Source organism: Halyomorpha halys, unplaced genomic scaffold, assembly GCF_000696795.3.
Source record: "Halyomorpha halys isolate HHAL.00 unplaced genomic scaffold, Hhal_1.1 Scaffold531.1, whole genome shotgun sequence".
NCBI classification, from domain to species: Eukaryota; Metazoa; Arthropoda; class Insecta; order Hemiptera; family Pentatomidae; genus Halyomorpha; species Halyomorpha halys.
The window spans coordinates 212,774-233,668 of NW_027111171.1; the positions used below are offsets into that span (position 1 = coordinate 212,774).

General features: G+C 31.5%; 2 protein-coding genes across 5 annotated transcripts in view; one reads left to right on the top strand and one right to left on the bottom strand.

The window, feature by feature from the left end:
* Positions 1-220: 220 nt before the first annotated feature.
* The window catches only part of LOC106683942 (glyceraldehyde-3-phosphate dehydrogenase 2), a 23,995-nt gene continuing 3,320 nt past the window's right edge, over positions 221-20,895 (top strand). The window contains exons 1-8 of one of the 4 annotated variants that reach the window (XM_067049244.1): positions 5,769-5,905; positions 5,985-6,066; positions 9,911-10,013; positions 10,101-10,224; positions 12,114-12,229; positions 13,685-13,936; positions 15,876-16,036; positions 16,112-16,306. In XM_067049244.1, the coding sequence (XP_066905345.1) occupies position 5,905; positions 5,985-6,066; positions 9,911-10,013; positions 10,101-10,224; positions 12,114-12,229; positions 13,685-13,936; positions 15,876-16,036; positions 16,112-16,306 (1,034 nt within the window). In that variant the 5' untranslated portion in view covers positions 5,769-5,904. Of the gene's footprint in view, positions 861-5,768; positions 5,906-5,984; positions 6,067-9,910; positions 10,014-10,100; positions 10,225-12,113; positions 12,230-13,684; positions 13,937-15,875; positions 16,037-16,111; positions 16,307-20,895 lie in introns of those variants that run through there. The other 3 variants (XM_014425707.2, XM_067049245.1, XM_067049246.1) reach the window with 3 other exon arrangements.
* Positions 16,670-20,255, bottom strand: Prp39 (pre-mRNA processing factor 39). Its single transcript, XM_014425706.3, has one exon. It carries the CDS (start codon positions 19,994-19,996, stop codon positions 17,282-17,284), a length of 2,715 nt encoding a protein of 904 aa, XP_014281192.1. The 5' UTR covers positions 19,997-20,255; the 3' UTR covers positions 16,670-17,281.

The window sequence follows — 20,895 nt, forward strand, 5'->3', positions numbered from 1 at the left end:
CTTTAGTGGGTATATAGCGAATTTTTAGGTTTAACGGCTCAACCGCGTTTCAAGTTTGGTGGCTTAAATTACTCAGTGGTACATTTTGTATATATTTTTTAACAATTAAAGTTCAGAATAATAAAAATATATTTTATAAGTACTATCGATTTTTTATTGGATTCACATCATATGACCATGAGTGTAAGATCATTATCATATGATCTAATATTTAGTGTTATAAATTTATTGGTAATATTTTAGAAAATAAAGTATTCCTTAAAATAAAGAGCTATTTTCTATGAGTGATGGAAATAGAACCTGAAACTACTTAAAGCGAATAATAAGATCTATTTATCAATTGCCTTTTTATAAACAAAAGCATACGGATACCAGAAAAAGTAGAAAGAAAAATTAAATGTGAAAAAAAGGTATAGTGAATTGTGAAAAATTAAAAATAGAGTACGAAATATTCCAAAGAGAGAAATATTGAAATCTCGAATCGTATCATAAAAATGACGCAGAGAACAGAAACTACACCTATCAGTGCTACGAGAAACTTCCACACGGTAGAGAGATAATCGGACAGAAGAGAAATTCGAAACTGCTAGAGAAAAATATCGAGTAAAATAACAATTATGTAGAGAAAAAGAAAGAGACGCCCATATATGATAAAAATAGAAATAACAGAATAGATGATGAATGAGTAAGTTTTGCAATTATGAGAAACGACTGTGCTATAAGGTGATGAGGTTACATTCTTGAGCAAGAAGTTTCATTATGACCCAAGAAAGGTGATCCAAGGCACATCCAAGTGTGAGAATGGATAAAATCTATAATTTTTGTAAAGAAAAAAAAATGAAAGGAGAAAGCTTTTGTCAGTAAGTGCTTCTCCAATTGTAAATTAGAATTCCTGCACTACATCTTTTTCGTACATAAACATTTCTAGAAAACTTATCTCTTTAAATTGTTTTTTTAAACAATTTTGACCAGCTTTTACAAATTTTAATAACCTATTTGAGTAATATTTTACCGTAATTTTCAGAGTTTGACATACATTTTTAGAAAAGTTTCAAATGTAATATTATATAAATTTCTAATTTTAATTTGGAATATATCTTTTCGAATAATTATATTCAAAATTCTCTTTGAATAATCTTGTAATAAAACATTTAGTTAGTAAAAAAAGTCTACATAAACTACAATATAAATTCCAATATATACAAATGAAATAATGTACATTATTATGCATTAATTAAAGTTATACTTTTTTTTCTATTAAAGATCTGTAGAAGATTAAATCATAATTATAATATCATTTCGGAATTGAATACACACAAAACGTTTCATAATAAATATCTGTCATTGTTTGTTACAATTAATAAGTTTACATACACCTTGATTTAATCCTTTGAATATAATCAAATATTTGTTAATTTCTCGAGGGATTAGGCAGTTAATTGTTGATCATAAAACCGCAGGGAAATCATTATGCAAAATTGTGAAAAATGTTTCAACGGTTCAGACTGATATAGGAAATTATAATATAACAGGTTGCATTGCAAGTAGACCTATATCAGGACGGCCAAAAAATCTTCAGTGTCGCAAGAACCATATTAATAAAGTTAACCGAGCTAAGAGGTTGGCATTTGCGAAAAATTACCTTGATAAGCCTACCAGTTTTTGAGACAAAGTAATTTTCACGGATGAGTCTAAATTTAATACTTTTGGTGCTGATGGCAACGTTAAAGTGGGGAGGAGAAAAAGGGAGGCCATGAAATTGAAAAAAGTAGGTCGGACAGAGGGATCATGGTTTGGGGCTCTATGGCTTCAGTCGGAGTAGGCAGCTTGAACATCATGGAAGGAATAATGGATCAATATGTATACGTATATATTATAAAACAAAATCTGCGATCTAGTGCTTCCAAGTTAGGCCTACGATCAAGTTTTATTTTTCAACAGGATAACGATCCTAAACATCGTGCCAGAAGGGTCGGAGAATGGTTGCTGTACGATGCTTCACGTCAATTAAGAACACCACCACAATAGCTTGACCTTAACCACATAGAGCACCTCTGGTAGGATCTTTAAATGAGGCTGAGGCATCACGGAATAAGAAATAAACTGCAACTCTGAGAGGCCCTTAAGAAGGAGACGTTGAAAACAGATCTTACTTTTACAAAAAAAAAAAATAGTTAGGTACGAAGAATAATCGTTTGAGAGAGACAATAAAAAATGAGGGAGGTCCCACAGACCATTAGATAATATTTCCTTAATTATTTGTATTGATAATTATTTTGTTATTGAATACATATTTTCCGCGTATGGAGAATTTTTTTGTGAAAACCTATTATTACTTTTTCTATATTATTTTCTGTTTTGTTTAAAAAAATTTTAAACAACTTTAAAATATACCAAATGAATCAAAAGGAACTGTATTTAACAGGAAAAAATAAATAAATGGTTTCATCAGTTTTTCTCTTATGCTTTTAACCCAACTTTTTCATTAATACAAACTAATTATAAGTGTATTCAGACTTTTTTTACTAACTCTACATAGTTTGGTAATTCAGTTGCACTTCGTAGGCTGTGAAGTACAAAATCTGAAGATATAAGTAGTAACTATATCATTTTTAATAAATATTAGTATTAAATAAACTAAGTATCCGTGTTTTGGTTTATACAAAAATCCATCCGCCCTTATCATACCGTCAAGGATTTTCTCCGAGTCCACTGTGGACATTTTTCAAAAATATTATTTTATAATATTCATTCATTACTCGACATTAACATTTGCCATTTCGTCACGAAATGACGCAGATTTGAGTTTTTAATAAAAACCCTGCCGTCCGAAGCTTGTCTCCGAGACTACTTTGCCAATATTTTATCATTGGGCACCTAAATCACACGTCCCCCAACATTTTTCAGTACCATCGCCATTTTTTTAAAATGGCTACTAATTTGAAATTCCATAAGTTTATATCTTGTCAAATCACTTAATCTGATCAATATTAGCAAAGATTTAGCAAAACTAAAATTATATTTAGTAGTAGCCGAAAACAGTGCTGAAACGTTGCACCAATAAAATTTGGGTATGAGCAAAAAAAAAAACTGCAAAAGGTATTATCTATTACGGAACATTAGATCATCATTCCATAAATAGAAAATCCAAATTAAAACTAGAAATAACTATTCTTATTTATAAAAACAATAGTATCTGGAGTGGATACCCCTTGGTTTGTAAGAAATAGCCAATTGCATAGGGAGTCAATAGAGGACTACATGAAAAAAAACCGCGCCTGACGTGACAACTTTACGCTAAATATTGGAATAATAATATTAATAAAATAGACACACAATATTTGAATCAAGATATTTATTTTCCTTTACAAATGATATTTATATTTAACAATTAATTTCCATTATTCTGTTCATAATCGAACGATGGTACGAGAAATATGAGATGAGTGGCATCAATTCGGCTGTAAAATGGAACTTTGTCGATCACTGTTAGATTTAGGATCATTTTCTCGTTTACTACCCATGTTCACTAGTTCAATACCAGTTGTATACTGATTCAATCTTGATATATAGTAGCTATTATAGATTTTTAATTAATACCAAAATTTTATTATGCGCATATTCCTTATTTCAGACATAATTTAATGATCAGAATACATCATTACCCCCACCACCGCACTCTCCGTTACGCTACACTTTTGCCTACATGACTTCTAGTATCTGTAACCTCAATTACCCCCACCACCGCACTCTCCGTTACGCTACACTTTTGCCTACATGACTTCCTGTATCTATAACCTCAATTACTCCCACTACTATACTACTAAGCCACGCCCACTCTATTTCCGTTACGCTACACTTTTGCCTACATGACTCCCTGCAATCTAATTTATAAGACGTTGTCACGTCAAAAACAGTTAGTAAAATTCCACTTCCAGTTACCGACAGTTATAGGAGTACTGACTTACGGTTAAGACTGCAGACTGAAGACTTTAGCCCAGGCTATTATGAACTTTTTATTTATCTATCCTATTTTTGAAACCACCCCCATAATCGATTGTTTGTGTATATATATATATAATCTGGTATATTAATCATGTTAGGCCCACCAGGCCGAACTGGTTTTGAATGAAATAAAAAAAAAAAAAGGGAAGAAAGAAGTTGTGGTTTTCTCTGTTCACGTGGCTGATCGACGTAGCAGTAAATATCGCTTACATTATCCATCAAGTCAGCACAAGATTTTTTAATGAAATAGTTCAAAACTAAAATGTATGTGTAGCCTGAATAATCGTTCCATACATTTTATCCAAGTAAATTGAGTACGATTTCAGAAATTTACGATTATTAGTAGAAATAAAACTTTTTTGAAGAATAATTCATTTTTGTTCTCAGGAATGCCTTCAAACTGCCGACTGTTATATTTTAGTAACATGTACCCATGGGTGAGACTTGTGAAGAAACATCACTTAGGTATCTTCTGAGGTCCAGATTAACGAGGAATATGTTTAATTCTCTTTTTTTTTTTTCTTTTTTTTTCGGCCAAGACTCCCATTGGAGTCCTATACTGAATTCTCTTTTTAACAATATTTGAAATATCGGTATAGGGTTATTTATAGTGTGTCGTATTTGTAGTAGTGTTATAGTCCTTAAGATTGGTCACCCAGAATCATAAAAAGAGAAATTTAAATAAAAAAAGAGAAAATATATTGTTAAAGCTTCCTCAACGATTGACGATGTCTTTTTGTAGGAAAGCTTTAAAAGTTGGCTCAGAAAAAAACTTTTTTGGCTAAGCTAACAATTAAAAATATAAAGTAAAACCAAAATAAACTTTCACAGATAAAATAAAGAGCATAAATTAAAATAAAAGTGTCTTTTAATATAATATAAAATGAAATGAAAGAATAAACAAAAATTAATAAATACTGCAGGTCGACTCTGATGGGTCAAAAGCGAGAATGGTCATGAAGAACATTAACCGCTCCGAAGGTCACAGATGTTTCCAAGTTCAATTGTTCGAACGTCGGTGGGCCCACGTCTATACCGGCTCTTTAATAACAATTTACGCAGACGGGGTCTGATGACAATATCTGGCGATCTACGCGCAACGTAAGCAGACAGAGGTGGTAATAAGCTGCACTAGACGACTAATTCGCAGCAACTGGCTTAGCAACTCAAAGGCCAAAACCGCAAAAAAGGTCTGGTTCCGAACTGTGATGTTGACTAAAACACTCAAAATGTCCAATAAATAATACCAACTGAGCGTGACGGGGCTGGATAGAAACCACAATGGCCAATATTGAGCACCAATTGATTTTAAATGAAGATAGTCGGCCTGTTGCTAGGCGACGACGGTTTAACAACCCATAGCAACTGTTTCTTTTACACTTAATCATAACACAAATATACATACATATCTTTCTTTTCAAATAAGCAAACCCTAATGAAAACAATAAAAATAAAAATAAATGTAACTAAATTAAACACTACGACTAATTGCAAAATATTTAAATTTTAATTATTATACATGGCGTTAACATATATAATTTATATGAAAATGGTAAATAATTGTTTCGTAGAAATCAATTTTAAAAAAAAAGAGATTCCGATTACTTAATATTAATTTTTTTTTTACGAAAAAAAAAATGTTTTTTATCCCAATTTGTAATTTATTATAACGACCTGTGCAATAACTTAACTGTTCATCTAGATAATATTTACAAAACTGATTCCTTTTTTTCTTCTATTTCCATATGCACTGTATTATTACATATGTTTTTTTTGTTTTTTTATTCAACTTGAATGGTAATAGATAAAGTGCTAGTTTATAAGTAATAATATTCAGTTTTACGGCGTTATCTTCCTGTTGTTGGCAAAGTCTTGGATTTAATTACTATTTCTAGTTCAAGTAAGTACGGAATTCATAATATGAATAAAATATTTCATTATATGTTAGTATTATCTAATTGTGGCAACCTTATTTCAAGTGGAAATATTGAAAATCAGTCAAATAAGGACATTTCTCCTCCCAAAACCTGTTCTTAAAACGATTACTCAATGTAATGCTAGGTAAGTATGCTTTTTAAAACTTTCGTTTGTTCAATAATTTATTCTTATCTTCAATCAATTATACTACCATCCCTAGTTAAATAGCCCTAAATAAACTTTGATCATTTTGAGAACAGCGAAGTTTTATATATATTTTGTTTTTGTCCCTCAAACCTTTTTGTTATCAAAATTTCAGGAATGCTTAAGCTCTTTACGAACCAGGTAAGTCATTTTACATTAGTACAGCAGATCGAAGACGTCACAGCTTTCAGATATTTGTAAAACAAAACAAAAAGGTTGTAATTTTTGAGATAAGTCGATTAAACTAAAAGTATAATGTAAGCACACGCACAGAAAAAATAATTGTTAACCAGATATATACCCGCGTCTTTTTAATATGCAGTTAAAGAACATCAGTCTTCGTTGTGTTGTTCAGGACGTAGGCTAAACACTACCATGGCCGAAAGAATAACTAAGCCGACTTGCATATGAATGTATATTGCTAGTTTGAAAAAAATCGGAACAACTCAAAAAATATATTTTTAAAAGATTAGTATATTGGTAAGTTTACAGACGGGTATAGCTTGACAAGCTAATGAGAAACTTGTGGGCGGAGCTCTGTGGATCAGGTTACAATCACGGAGAGGAAATCATTCCTCTTCTACATACTCACACAGCTTTCTTGTCAAACAGCCATCTTGAATTTGTGTTTTAGCTTTATGGTTTGTTACTTAAATCAATTAAAAAATAGCTTTATGAGTTGTAATTTAATTTTTTATTTTATCACTTGCTATTAAAGCATCCCTATCCATTTATTACATATTCTTAGATTTGTGAAAAGTACCTCTCTTTCACTTCTTTAATGTCACTAAAATAAAAATTAGATTAAGTTTGAAAAATATCGGACTAAATTGTAATACAAACTGTTACAGGACTGAGATGGAAGCTTTTAATTAATTTTATTTAAAATCGCGGAAATGTATAATTATTGAGCTCAAAACTTTTTCAACAGGCTCGTATAAATCGAGATAAAAGAACGGTCATTTGTAGCAGAGGGAGTTGCTGAGATGCGTCACCTCAGCAGCCTTGTAACCGCAGCGGCGCCAGTTCGAATTCGGCCTATGGAGGTTGACTATTATTTTTAAAAAAGACTTACCACGTTAGTTATGGTTAAACCATCAAGCTATAGCCAAACCAGGTGACCTAAACTTCGACACAAAATATATTTGTAATATTAAATGCTGTCCATCAGTGCCAAGATCGAGCCAAGTCAAACCAGGACTCATTAGTTAAAGACTGCTAATAGAGACTAACAAATAGAATTTAGAAAATATATCAACAAAATAAAGGCACTTGTGGTCGGGAAAAATAAACCAGTGTCTAAAAAACGAAAGAGGAAAAGGGAGCAACGAAGATATTAAATTTGTGTGGTCTTTAGCTGGCCTGTCACACACACAAAAAAAAAATGATAGAAAATGTGTAGCCGCCTCTTAACCGATTCTGTTGATATAAGAATAATCATGTCCTTTATTAGTTTTGTGGGGTACCAACCTTGCGTGTGTACCAAATAGTCATGCTATGCGATAGCTAAAAACGAATTGAAAAAAGACTGGCGCCATGACGTCTATAGGTGCCTCTATTGCCTAAAAATGGCAAATTTATCATGGAAATCTATACGTTTGTTTTCAGTTTGCATTGTTTTAGAACTACAGACAGATAAATATTTGTCCTCTTCGTGTTTTAGTTAATTAAAGAACTTTCCCAACCTTTGGATTCAATAATTAACTCTTGTTCAAGTTTGTATATTTTAAAATTCTATCGGTTCTGTCTGAATACATTCTTTCTGAATACATATTTATCTTTATTTTGTTCATTTTTATAATGAAAATAGAGTAAATTGAATTTAATAGCCGACGAAATTCAAAAAGAACAAAACAAGGGTATGGATACCAACGTTTGCTTCCTTTATTTACCAAGCATTTGTACAAGTCTTGAATTTGCGGTAAGTGGCAAACATGCAGATCCAGCATTAAGGTGCTACTACACGTTTGCCCAAGTATGGGGAATCTGCCCACGCACAAGCGTGTTGAGTTCAGATTGGCTGCAACAACTTTGCCTGAAATTGTGGCCGACCTGTTGAGAGTTTCCGGATAAAAATCAAAGGGCGCTTGTATAGCATTCAAAAATTTGTTCTCAGTCAGTATATTTTTAGAACTACCAACATAAAGATATTTGTGTTCTTCGTGTTTTAATTCATTAATTTCCCCAACCTTCTAAATCAATAATTTACCTACTTAATACTAGTTTAAGTTTGTATATTGACCCCCTACATATTTCCTTATAATCCGCTCCTACCTCACTGATAGAACCTTTAAAGTAAATCATAATCTAGCCTACTCATCTCTCTTTTCTCAGTCTGCCGGTGTTCCTCAAGATAGTATCTTAGGTCCCATTCTTTATACGGTTTATACAGCTGACATCCCAACCCACCCTAACACAGTCCTAACAACATACGCTGATGACACATGTATACTTTCTGTAAACAACGACCCAACTAATGCATCACAAACACTACAGGCACACATAACATCTATTGAAGAATGGTGTAAAAACTGGAGAATCAAAATAAATCCTGACAATCTTCGCCGTAAACCTCTACCTTCCTGTCCTACATCATCCTTTCTAAATACTCCACTAACGCTTGTTGAACAGATTCGATACTTAGGACTCCATCTCGACAAGAGAATCTTACTTGGAATCCACACTCAAGACTGAAACGACAAGAAACTGCTCGTACATTCCGATTGCTACAACACTTACTTGACAAACGCTCTAAACTTCCCATCCACTACAAAAAACTAGTATACACTACGATAATCAGACCAATTTGGACATATGTTATAGAGCTCTGAGGCTCCACCAAACCATCAAATTCCTCCTGCATCCAATCCTTACATTCCAAAATCCTACGTAAAATCCTTGATGCTCCTTATTACGTTACAAATAAACTCATTCACATAGACCTTAATATCCCATTCGTTGCAGAATTGGCCCAAAACATATATGCGTCTTTTCATTCCAAACTCCTTAACCATTCTAACCCATTAATTCTTAATCTTTCATCCTTAACAATCTCTGATAATCCACTGAGGCGTCTGAAAAGAAGATGGCCACGGGACATTCTAATCACCAATGGGTGGTTCCTTCCCAAGATTTTCAAGTGTATATGAAACATACAACATATTTACTTATTGTATTATTTTGTACAGTTTTAAATTACATTAAATAAATGAATAAAAAAAAAAGAGATTATATATTGCAAAATTCTATCGATTCGGTATAAATTGTGTGTTTCAAATATTCTCAATTACCTTTAGCGGTTTATTTCGATTTAACACGACACAAAGACATAGGTTTGGGTAGTTAAAATTAACAAGTTTTTAATCAAAATTCTAGAACAAAAGTTGAATTTAACGGTAAGGTAGACTATTTCTATGAACTTTTAGTATCTAGCACCTCTTTTGCTATTTACGTCTCCCTTCATTTTATCTCTCTTTATTTTGTTTCTTTTTATCATGAAAATCGAATATAATAGCAAACGATAGTCACAAACGTGTTGAAGCCGACGTTTGTTACTTCCTTGGTTTACCAAACATGTGAACAAGTCTTGGATTCGAGACAAATGGCAAGCGTGTAGATTCAGCGTAAGGTCAATACTGTCCTGAGTCGACCTAGAATGATTTTGATGAAACTTACCTAAAACCTAAAAAGCACTTTAAATCCTTTAACGTTACTTACTAAGTACTACTACAAATAGTTTTGATTAGTTCCTTATCATTCAGATTTAATAAATTTTTATTTCAAGCAGTAATCCATGTAAAGATGATGGTGGAGTAAAACTGGGTATCAACGGATTTGGACGAATTGGTCGCCTCGTTTTGCGCCATGCTATTAAGAATAATGTTAAAGTAAATATAATTTATAGCAATTATCACTTTACGTGTTATAATGATACAAAGGAATGTGTTTATAAAATAATGTAAAACTATATTCAGGTCGTAGCTATTAATGATCCATTCATAAAACCTGATTACATGGCCTATATGTTGAGGTACGATTCAACTCATGGACAATTCAAAGGGAAAATAGAAATAGAAGGGAAATGTCTTGTAGTGAAAGGTAAGGAAAAGAACGTTGAAAATTTTTACACAATGGTTTATTATTTAAATTAATTATTTATAATATTAGTAAATAAAAAACAATAAATATCTTTTGAATCCACACACACAATTTTTCTTATGTCTTGGGGTGTAAAGTATTTTCATGTATCTTATCTAACATTTGTTGGATAGCATTTACTGCCATTACAGTATTGTTGCATTTGATCTGGCATGATAGTTGATTGTACATGTAATGTCGGTGAGACAACTGTCACATGTATAAGTTTTATACATGTATAAGTTTTAACAGTGAACTGTTACACAGTTGTAGTCAATGCAGTAACTGTTGAAGCCACTGCCATTGAGTAAACTCTTTAAAGTAACATTCATGACAGTATGTTTGCACTAAATTCTGGAGTAATAGTTTCAAGAAATCTACAGATGGGGTACTGAGCGACATTGCCCTTTTCAAAACTTTTTGTTTTTTTCTGAAGTCCTCCACTGAGAACCTATACAGCTCCAAAGTGAGAGGGAATGTAAAGATATATTCTGCCATGAAACAAATTATAACTAACCCAAATGGAATTCGAACCTACAATCTTCTAAACAAAGTGCTCTGGGACCCTCACCTCAGCATCATTCCGAAGCTTTGGAGCTTTTCTTGGAACCCCTTATGTCCTGTTAGGATTTGGGATATTCAGTAGTCTGGAAGGAATCATGAACCTTTCAGTTTTGACTGGACGGTGGAAAAAAATTTCTTTAGGGTTACGCACATCTGGCTTGTTACCCACTGTCCATTCCATTCTTCAGTGGAGTCTTCCCTTAACATAGGATGAGCCCCTTCTGTGGAGCCTCTTAGGAGTATGGCCTAAGATTTGAAAGTGACCATACTCAACTTCCTCCTCACCCACCATTCCATTACAAGACTGGCGCCAGGGGGTGGCTTCGGGGTGCGCACCCCTGCTTATATTTTCAATCAGATTCTACTATCCTTGGCCATGATCACTGCGAAGTCGTCCACATAGGACGTGACAAGAAACCCTCTGTCTTCTACCTCTTCCTGCATTCTGAAGTAGGGAAAGTTTGGTGCGCTATGTACTCTGTCATCTTCCATTAGCAATGAACAGGGATGTACCACACTGCTGGTATAAATGAATTTAATAGTGTTTAAATGTAGAATTTAAATTTCCACAAATCTTTTATTAATGAGATCGTACATTTTACTATTTTATACGCGGGAGTTATCAGCATAGATCCAAAAAGGGAGCTGATTAATAAATATGAGTTTTTTATAATTGAGAAAAATATGTATCATCCTTCATTGAAAGTTGTTCTAGGCATTCTAAATACCGATGAACCCTCTTCACTCCAGGAGTAGTACAGCTGATTTAGTCTTTGGAAATTTTATAGGTTCATTAAAAATGTTCATGTTAAGTTTTATCACAATGGTAATGTGGCTTCACAGCTAGTGAATCACTACTAGAGATTCAACCAAAAAGTCGCTAAAATATTACATAAAATTGAATCTAACATGACTAGAAAAATCATTCACTGCATTGAGCCATCCAATAAATAGTATTTTGACAGCCCTTAATGATGTTCATCATCTTGTCGATGTAATCTTAAAGACTCCTGAGGTACAGATAAAGATTCTTAGGAATAAAGGTTAGCAATGATGACATTTTTTTTTAAATCTTGTTTTGGACACTTGGGATCTTCATACCACCAACATTAAGTTATGTCTCAAAAGCAAAGTTTCTCCCCATTGCCATTATTCCTTTACCTTAGTTTCAGTAATTAATTATACTCCCCACTAATGATATCAACTTTATTTAATGAAATTTTTTTTATTAACATAATCATTGACAGAAATACTATAATTAATATTAGTGTTATTTTAATTTTAAGGTCAGAAAATACTAATTTCTCATGAAAAAGATCCCAAAAACATTAAGTGGTGTGAGTCTGGGGCTGAGCATGTTGTTGAATCCACTGGTATTTTTAAAAACCTTAAAAAAGCGCAAGTATATATTTTAGTTTTTCAAAATTTAATTTTTAAAATATGTTATAGATATTTTTTTATGTATTATTCCATTTGAAATGAGCTATGCCAGGAGATTCAAACAAAAGGTTTTGAGTCTTCCTGAGTTAACCCAAAATTCTTCTCCAGTGATAATGACACAGTCAAATTCATTGGCCTTGAACAATTTGATTACTTAATACATAAAATCCAAATAAATGAACTCTTTGTTGTGGATTTAGTGAAGGTTTTATAAAAAAAAGACAAAAAGTGTGTTTTTCTAAGAATGCCAACAGTGAAATGACTATAAACAAAGGGAACATGGTTGTTCCATTGTCTAAAGCAATGTTGCCATCTACTGTTTTATTTAAAATAGTATTTGCAAATTAAAAAATGATACTAATTTTCTACCACACTCTTTCAATATTCTCTTGCTTTTACTAACAAATTATCTTTATTACTTTCCATAATTCAACATTTACATTTAAATATATTTAAAGCTTACAATACTAAACAAAATGTATGACAAATTCAAGGTTTGATCCTAACCATTTTATTGATAAGTTAAAATATCACCTCAAGAATGTGAACAAAGTAGAAGATTCCAATGCATAGCCCAAAAAAATCTTTTTTGAATACAAAGCACTTGGCTCTTTTACAGCTTGCAGTACTTAAATAAATCACTTAAGCCTGCTTATTATTAGAGCAAAAATGACTAAAAATTTCTTTTGTCTTGACTCATTAATACCCATGACTGTATCATGTCCAATTTTTGTTGGGTATTTTAATCTTTTATTTAGGTTTATTATAATAGAAATAATATTTTATTATCAAAACTAAATTTATTTATACTTAAACTGAATAAATTAAAGTATGAAATAGTAGGTAACATAAATATAATAACTAACTTCTCTGAGGAGAAGAGGTTTTGATTATTACCAATTATTGTGAGATAAGTGTTCTATGAATCCAAGATGCTTTTGTAATACTTTTCTACTAACATTAGAATGTAAAATTGAAAAAAATCAACTTTAGTAACAATAAAACATAGATGTACTAAAATTGAATGCTGGTATATTAAAATTGGGTCTAAAGGTCTAATTTTTTTTTGCATACAACAGTTGGATGTTTTTAAGCATATTTTTTAAAAAATATACAGTTAGATCAGTTATATATTCATTAAAAGGGAATAACTTTTAATACAGAGATCATTCGAATATTGATAATTTCAGAATTTTAATAATTAAAATTTTTAATTTATTGAACTATAAAAAATCTTTGTTTCTATGGTTTGTAAAACTGCTATTGATTTCTCCTTATTTTTAAAGTAAATTTAAAGAATACTTAACACTTCCTAATATTTAAAAACTACAAGAACACTTAATAACTTTTATATTTTTCTTAAGTCTTTTATATTTTCTGATATACTGATCTCTTTAATGCTTTTTATTGATATTAGCCTCACATTGATAACGGTGCCAAGAAAGTAATTATTAGTGCTCCGTCTGAAGATGCTCCAACATTTGTATGTGGAGTTAATCTTGATGCTTACAAACCAGAAATGAATATTGTTTCAAATGCATCTTGTACCACTAATTGCTTAGCACCTTTAGCAAAAGTAATTAATGATGAATTTGGTATAGAAGAAGGACTCATGACAACTGTCCATGCAGTAACTGCAACACAGAAAACTGTAGACAGCCCAGCAAAGGTATGCTGATATATATTTTATGTATAATATAGGAATTCACTAGATTTAGAATTATACAATGCTCCTTTGGTTATAAAACTTTTTTTAACACTCAATAATTAATGCTATCTCCTCTAAGGGATGTGGGGGGTTTGGATTGATTTATCACTTCAGTAATTTTTATAATTACCCAATACAAGACTAATTGTGATGTACTGTAACAACTAATTCAATACATTTCGTCAAAATCACCCCAGCTAATTTAGATAATTTATTTACAGCAAATGCTTTAACAACTCCCATCCTTGGAATTTTCACAACAGTGAGCAAATCAGCCCGATTTCTCCTAAATATTTATTTTTTCCCCTTTTTACCAAACAATAAGGAAATAATATGTCAAAATATCGATTTTCTCTCAGACTTAATTAAGAAAAATATAAACATTATATTAATAATATAATAATATTTTAATAATTGAGCTAGAAATTAATACAAATATTTTTGGTTTTCCACTATTTTTTTGGGCTCGTCTTCCATTAGAGGCCTGTAAGCAACAGAGTGGGAATGTCGATATTTAGTTCACAGTGGCCCTGAAAATAGATTTTTACATTCTTATCTAGGAATATGAATATGAATATGAATTTAAGATTCATTTCTCAGGGCATCGTGAAATTAATCTTGACTAACAGAGGAAAGAATCTGAACTAGGCCACTCTGGGAACCTCGCCTTTAACGAGTTCTGCTATAACTTCCTCCTCACAATTTTTTAAATATCAAAACTGTAAGAATTTCTTTACCATGGATAATAATCCAAATTCTTTCTAATTAAATTATCTTTCAGTACATTTTAAGAATTGATTGAACAACATGCAGTAAGTTCTGTAAAGCATCATTCTCTGATTATCTATGTAAAAAATAATTTTTTACTATTTCTTATTTTATAGAAGGTATCTTTTTGCTAGGGATTGATTTAAATTTTTATTATACACTACACTTTTGTACCAGAAAGTTTAACTTATATAATAAACATATTTAGTGATCTGGACTTTCCATAAATTCTTTTAAATATCAATCGATATATATCCTCCACAATTTTACAAAATATATCAAATAAACCAATGTTTCGGAATACTCCTCTATCTTTAGGGTTCTCTGGTAAAACAAAAATTGTTAAATGTTGTCTCTCTGAGTCTGATCTGTATAATTTTATTTCGTCCAATTAAAAGGGAACCACTAAGACTACATATCTTTGTTTTTGACAGATTTTCAGTTTAAATTCCTCTTTAAGATTAAAAATCAGTCTATATAAAATATATGTGTTAAATATTTTGGATATAATGGAATGAAGTGAATGTGATTTACCCATCAGATAAGAAAATAATTAAAAGGCTCACCATGTCAGAAAGACCTTCAAATCTCTCCAACATAAGGCTAGTCCTTTCCTGGGACAAAGGATTTTCATCAATTCATTTATCAATAAATGCAAATACAGCAAGAAAAGGGTCAATTTCAGAGTGAAAATATTCCTATAACCACAAATTTTGTGTTAGTGTGAAATGAATACATAAAAACAGGTACTTCAGCACTCCCAGCTGCAAGAAAACAAGTTTTTAGAATCAACTGCCATTTTGTGATAAATAAGAAGTATTATCAATAAGTTGACCAAAACTTAGGGATTTCTTCACTTCCTAATAAAATGAACAGTATATCTATTATTGATAAAAGTTGAAGTTGTATTTGTATTATGAAAATTATTAATTGTGTCATAAAATATATGTCAAATTTCGGAACAGTATAAAAAATAAATTTTTAAAACAAAAGAACATAATATGTACTGAGGTGGTAGTTTTAGTATTCTTAAAAAATTTGATCAAAGAGGTTAAGAATTTTGTGGAATAACAATTTGATAGCATATAGAAATTTTAAAAAATATTACATTCTTAACTATAATTAATTTTAGAAATGGAGATCAGGGAGAGGTTCCATGCAGAATATAATACCAGCTTCGACAGGGGCAGCGATAGCTGTTGGTAAAGTTATACCAGCCTTAAACGGAAAACTAACAGGAATGGCTTTCCGGGTACCAACTCCAAATGTATCAGTTGTTGACCTCACTGTTAGGTACTTAATTATCATCATTAAAATATTGTTTCTCAGATAAAGGAGAATAAATGGTAATTAAGTATTTGTACTTAGGCTTTGTAAAGAAACAAAATTAGACGAAATAAAAAAACTAATGAAAACTGCAGCTCTATGCGAAATGAAGGGTATTCTAAAATACTGTGACGAAGATGCTGTATCATCTGATTTCAATGGTGATACACATTCCAGCATTTTTGATTCCAAGGCTTGTATACAAATGTCGGGTAAATTTGTAAAACTTATATCATGGTAAGTATTTCAACGCAATTTGCCTAATGTTTTTGTAATATTCATGACATATAAAAGTTTAAATTTTATTTAAAGTACAAAATATTAATTATAAATCATTTATAATTATGAGAGATAGTTGACCGTGGATGATAAATGAGGAGAAGATGGTTGGGGGTGCGGTCAATGAAAAACACAAATAAGTTAATCATACTTATTTGTTTTTCATTGACCGCACCCCCAACCATCTCCTCATTCATAAATCATTTAAATTAACTTTAATATTATATTTCAAATAATAATGTATAAGATATAATAATATATACTATAGTATATATATAAAAAAAAGAGGCATAAATGGTTGAGAAATTAACAAGTTCAATGTAAAAAAAATATATATATATTTCTCCCATAAAGATAAGGATAATTATTAATCATTTCTTTTGTTTGATAATAGATATATTCTATATTCAGTAATTATATATACATTAAGTCAAACAAATAAATTTATTTTAATCTCATATCAAAAGTGTGTTCTAATCTACATTCATACACAAGCTTGTTTTCAAATACATGGATCTTCTGTAGAGATTGGAAGGGAAAAAAATTTTGCATGAATGAAAATTTTTTAATTAAAAATAAATCAATTATCATGGTCATAAAAATACCTTCTTTATTAAAAACCACATATATATATATATATATTTCAAGGTAATCAAATAATAATTATAAACTCAATTCATAAATTTGTACACAAACTAAAAATATTTGAATCACAAAATATATGTATTGTACTATAAGATAAAATAGTGTAATTTACAAAATATAAAAACTAGTGACTAATAATGTATCAGTTACAATAACTAAATGTAATGTGGACTTACACACTTTCATAAATGTATCTATGAAATATAACAAAGTAAATATACATAGAATGTATTGAGAAAAAAAGATTAATTACACAGTTCTTTGAGTAACAACTGTTATAATAATTATTTAGTAAGAGGAATAATATCCTCCCCAGTTTTGGTTGTAATTCCCATATCCAGTATTCTGGGAATAACTCCAGTTTTGGTAACCAGAATAATTTTGATCAGTTTGGTTATACTGACCAAAAGGTTGTTGACCATATGACGATGGTTGGGAATATTGACCGCTGTTGCTTTGATAAGAACTCTGTACACCATACGTGCTCCCTGACTGATTATAGTTAGAGTTAGTAGCTGAATATGGACTTTGTGGATTTTGAACAGAGCTTGACGAGTTTTCTGATTTTCCCTTACTTTTTGATAGATCATCTTGCTTCAATCTGTCCAGATCATGCTTGCTACCAGATTTCTTTTTTTCTTTCAGTTGTTTCATTATATTTCCGTATTCAACTTGAGCTACCTGCAAAGTACGGACTGATGAACCAAAATCTTCAAGAAATTCAAGCTTGCGCTGAGCGAAAATACGTTTATATTCTAAGTCCATAGAATCTTTGTCTATGACTTCATTAAATATGCTTATGCATTGTTCTTCATCAAATGGTTGTAACATCAAAGTCAACTCTAACAACTGAGAATACAATCGAGGATTTTCAGGATCTTTTTCAATGGCTTTTCTTAAAACTTTGATTCCTTTCGAAGGATCATTCAGAATTTTCCAACAAAATCTTGCATATTTTGTGGAAAGAACAATAAAGTTTGCTTTGCTCTTACTGTGTGATAGGTATTTCTCATATAAATTTGCAGTTTCTTCAAAATTTCCACATCTTCGTTCTAAATTTATTCGACGAACGTTTACATGTAAAATATTGGGTACATTTTCCTCTAATCTAGCAAGAATTTGCCTTGCTTTCTCAAAATTACCTAAACCTTCTTCAAAAGTTGCCCAACTTAAAGATAGAAATGGTTTTTTAGGATGGTGGATACAGCATGCCCTTTCATAGACATCACGGGTTTTTTCAATTAAATCAGGCTGTTCTTCTAAATATTTTAGGAACTTTAACCAAAATTCTTCGTATAAGGCACAAGCAATTAAACATCGTTCAAATAGAATAATTATTCTTTCACGATTACCTTCAGTTAATTCAAAATCTAAGTACTCACGCCATGTATTTAACTGACAACGTTCCAATGGCTTAACATGGAAATATGGTCTTTTAATTCCTTCCTCAAAGTTCCAACGAGCCAGCACAGCCGTTACAGTATCTTTATATTTTTTTTTCTGACTTGATATTACTTTATCTCTAATTAAGGTAGTTTCTTCATCAGCATGAGCAGGACTTGGCTCTTCGTGTTCACCTTCATCATCTCCTGGTGGTGCAGCAGAGGGTGGCACATTAACTTCCTTAGAGGGCTTCTGTTTTAATTTCATAAGTACTTCAGATCTAAGGGACAAAAAATCATCAACACTAAGAATTTTACTTGGTGGATTTGACCTGACAAAATCTTCAAAGTCTTCAAAATGACTTTTATAGCCTTGGGTAGGAATTTTTAGAAGTTTGTCATAAATTGCACAAACATTATGAAGATGTTTTCCTTCAGTTTCCCATTTTATATAACTATCCCAAAGCCTATCTGATCTAAATTCTAAACCACATATTTCAATAGCCCTTTCAAATTCCCCTCGTATATGGTCCTCCTGATCCTTATAACTTATTTTACAAAAGTTTAAATAATGTAACCAGAGATCTACGCTTAATGGTATTGCTCTTAATCCTCTTAGGAAAACTTCTTCACATTTGTCTTTATCACCTTTTCTCTTTTCATAGTCAGCATATTTTCGCCAATATCCATAGCAATAAGGATAAAGTGCTAAAAAGGCATCATAGGCTTCTCGAGCAGCTTCCACATCACTTTCTTGGTCAACATATTGAAGTAAATATGTCCAACCAGTAAAATCTGTGGGATCATCATTCACAGCTTTCCAGTATTTTTCCAGCTCAGGTAAAATTTTAGACTTTACAGAAGGATGAGCATGCTTAGTAGAGGAAATACCTTTATCGGAAGCATCATCCCTTTCTTCAGAACTTCTCTTGTGGGGAGATTTATCTTTGTCTAATTTTGCTTTCTTCTTGGTACTACCTTCATGAGAAATTAATTCATCTTCATCTTTTCTTTTTTTGGTACTAGCTTCAGGTAGTTCTTCATCTGAAACATCCTCTGTTTCCAAATTTTCAATTGTATTTGCCGGAGGAAATTCATCATCTGAAACTGCTTCTGTATTCAGGACAGATTCACTCCCATCCACACAAAATTCATCCTCTGAAACAACTTCAGTAAATGGCTGATGAGCTGTTTGAATTGAGCCAGCAGCACTTAGTTCTTCATTGACTGAAGATTCTGCCTCAGTTGTTTTGGCTACCTTACTTTTTTTCTCATCAGTATGGTCATTAGTATTGTCATCAGACATTTCTTCAAAATGGTGATCCTTCTTGGTAATCCCTGATTCTCTTCTATTTCTTAAAACTTCACTTTGTATAGGTTCATCATCATTATCTAAATCATTTTCTTCAGATGCAATTTCAACTTCCTCAGATGTGATTTCTACCTCTTTTGGAGCTGTATCATTAAGTTCTGATAAATCCATTGAACAATCATTTAAAACAGGATTGTCAAGTTTATCTTCAACACCTTCAGGTACATCTTCAACAGAACTCTCCACCATTTCTGCAGGTACACTTTCTCCAATATCCATTGAATCAGAGGATATTTCTTGGTTATCCATTTAGAATAAAAATGAGCACAACAAATCGTCAATAAAAAAAAGTCAATTATACGAACACAAAATTAAATAAGGGTTAGTATTTAATTGTCTGAACTTAAAGTCATATTACCATTATACAAAACATTAAAGTATAGTATACTAGCTTGATAAGTGGAAAAACTATTCACTTTAACAATCTAATAAACAAAACAACACATTTAACGTCAACCACAAGACCAAAAATCCACGCTTGTAAACAAATGAGTAACCTCCTATCAGCTTACCTCTATTGCTATTGAAAATCAGTAATACCAACATAGGATCTAAAGTTATATTACTGTTGACTCAAATATTGATAATTAAAATGCATTAAAATACAGATTGTTTAAATATTTTTTTCATGGAGTATGCCACTTTTGAACAGAAAGATAGAAATTTGTTCTTTTTAGTTTAAATGGAGATAATTTTGAGGAATGTCCACAAATAGATTATTTTGCAAGTCGGAATTACCAAATGCTGTATCACTTATCCCTGAGAGATAATTAAATTTCATTATTATTGAACCGAATTAAACTCTTATCAATTATAAAAAACTTAAGTTTCAATGAAACTATCGCTCAAACAGTTAGCACTCTTTGTATATATATAGACGGACAGACTCCGCAAATAGATCAGTCTTTGAGAGCACTTCAAGCGTTTCATTTCGCACTCCTCTCTCTCTTATTATTTTTACCCTCTCACTTCAGTAAAAGATAACTGGTGCCGAAACCCGGGAACTTTAGATACCGGAGTAATTTTCAGTCTAAAAGAATTTTTTTTTCTTTCATTCATCCCTTTGACGAAAAAAACAAGACAGTCTAGTGGCCAGTATGCCGCAGAACTCCTGGCACGATATAACAGAATCGCTGATAAACTCAGCG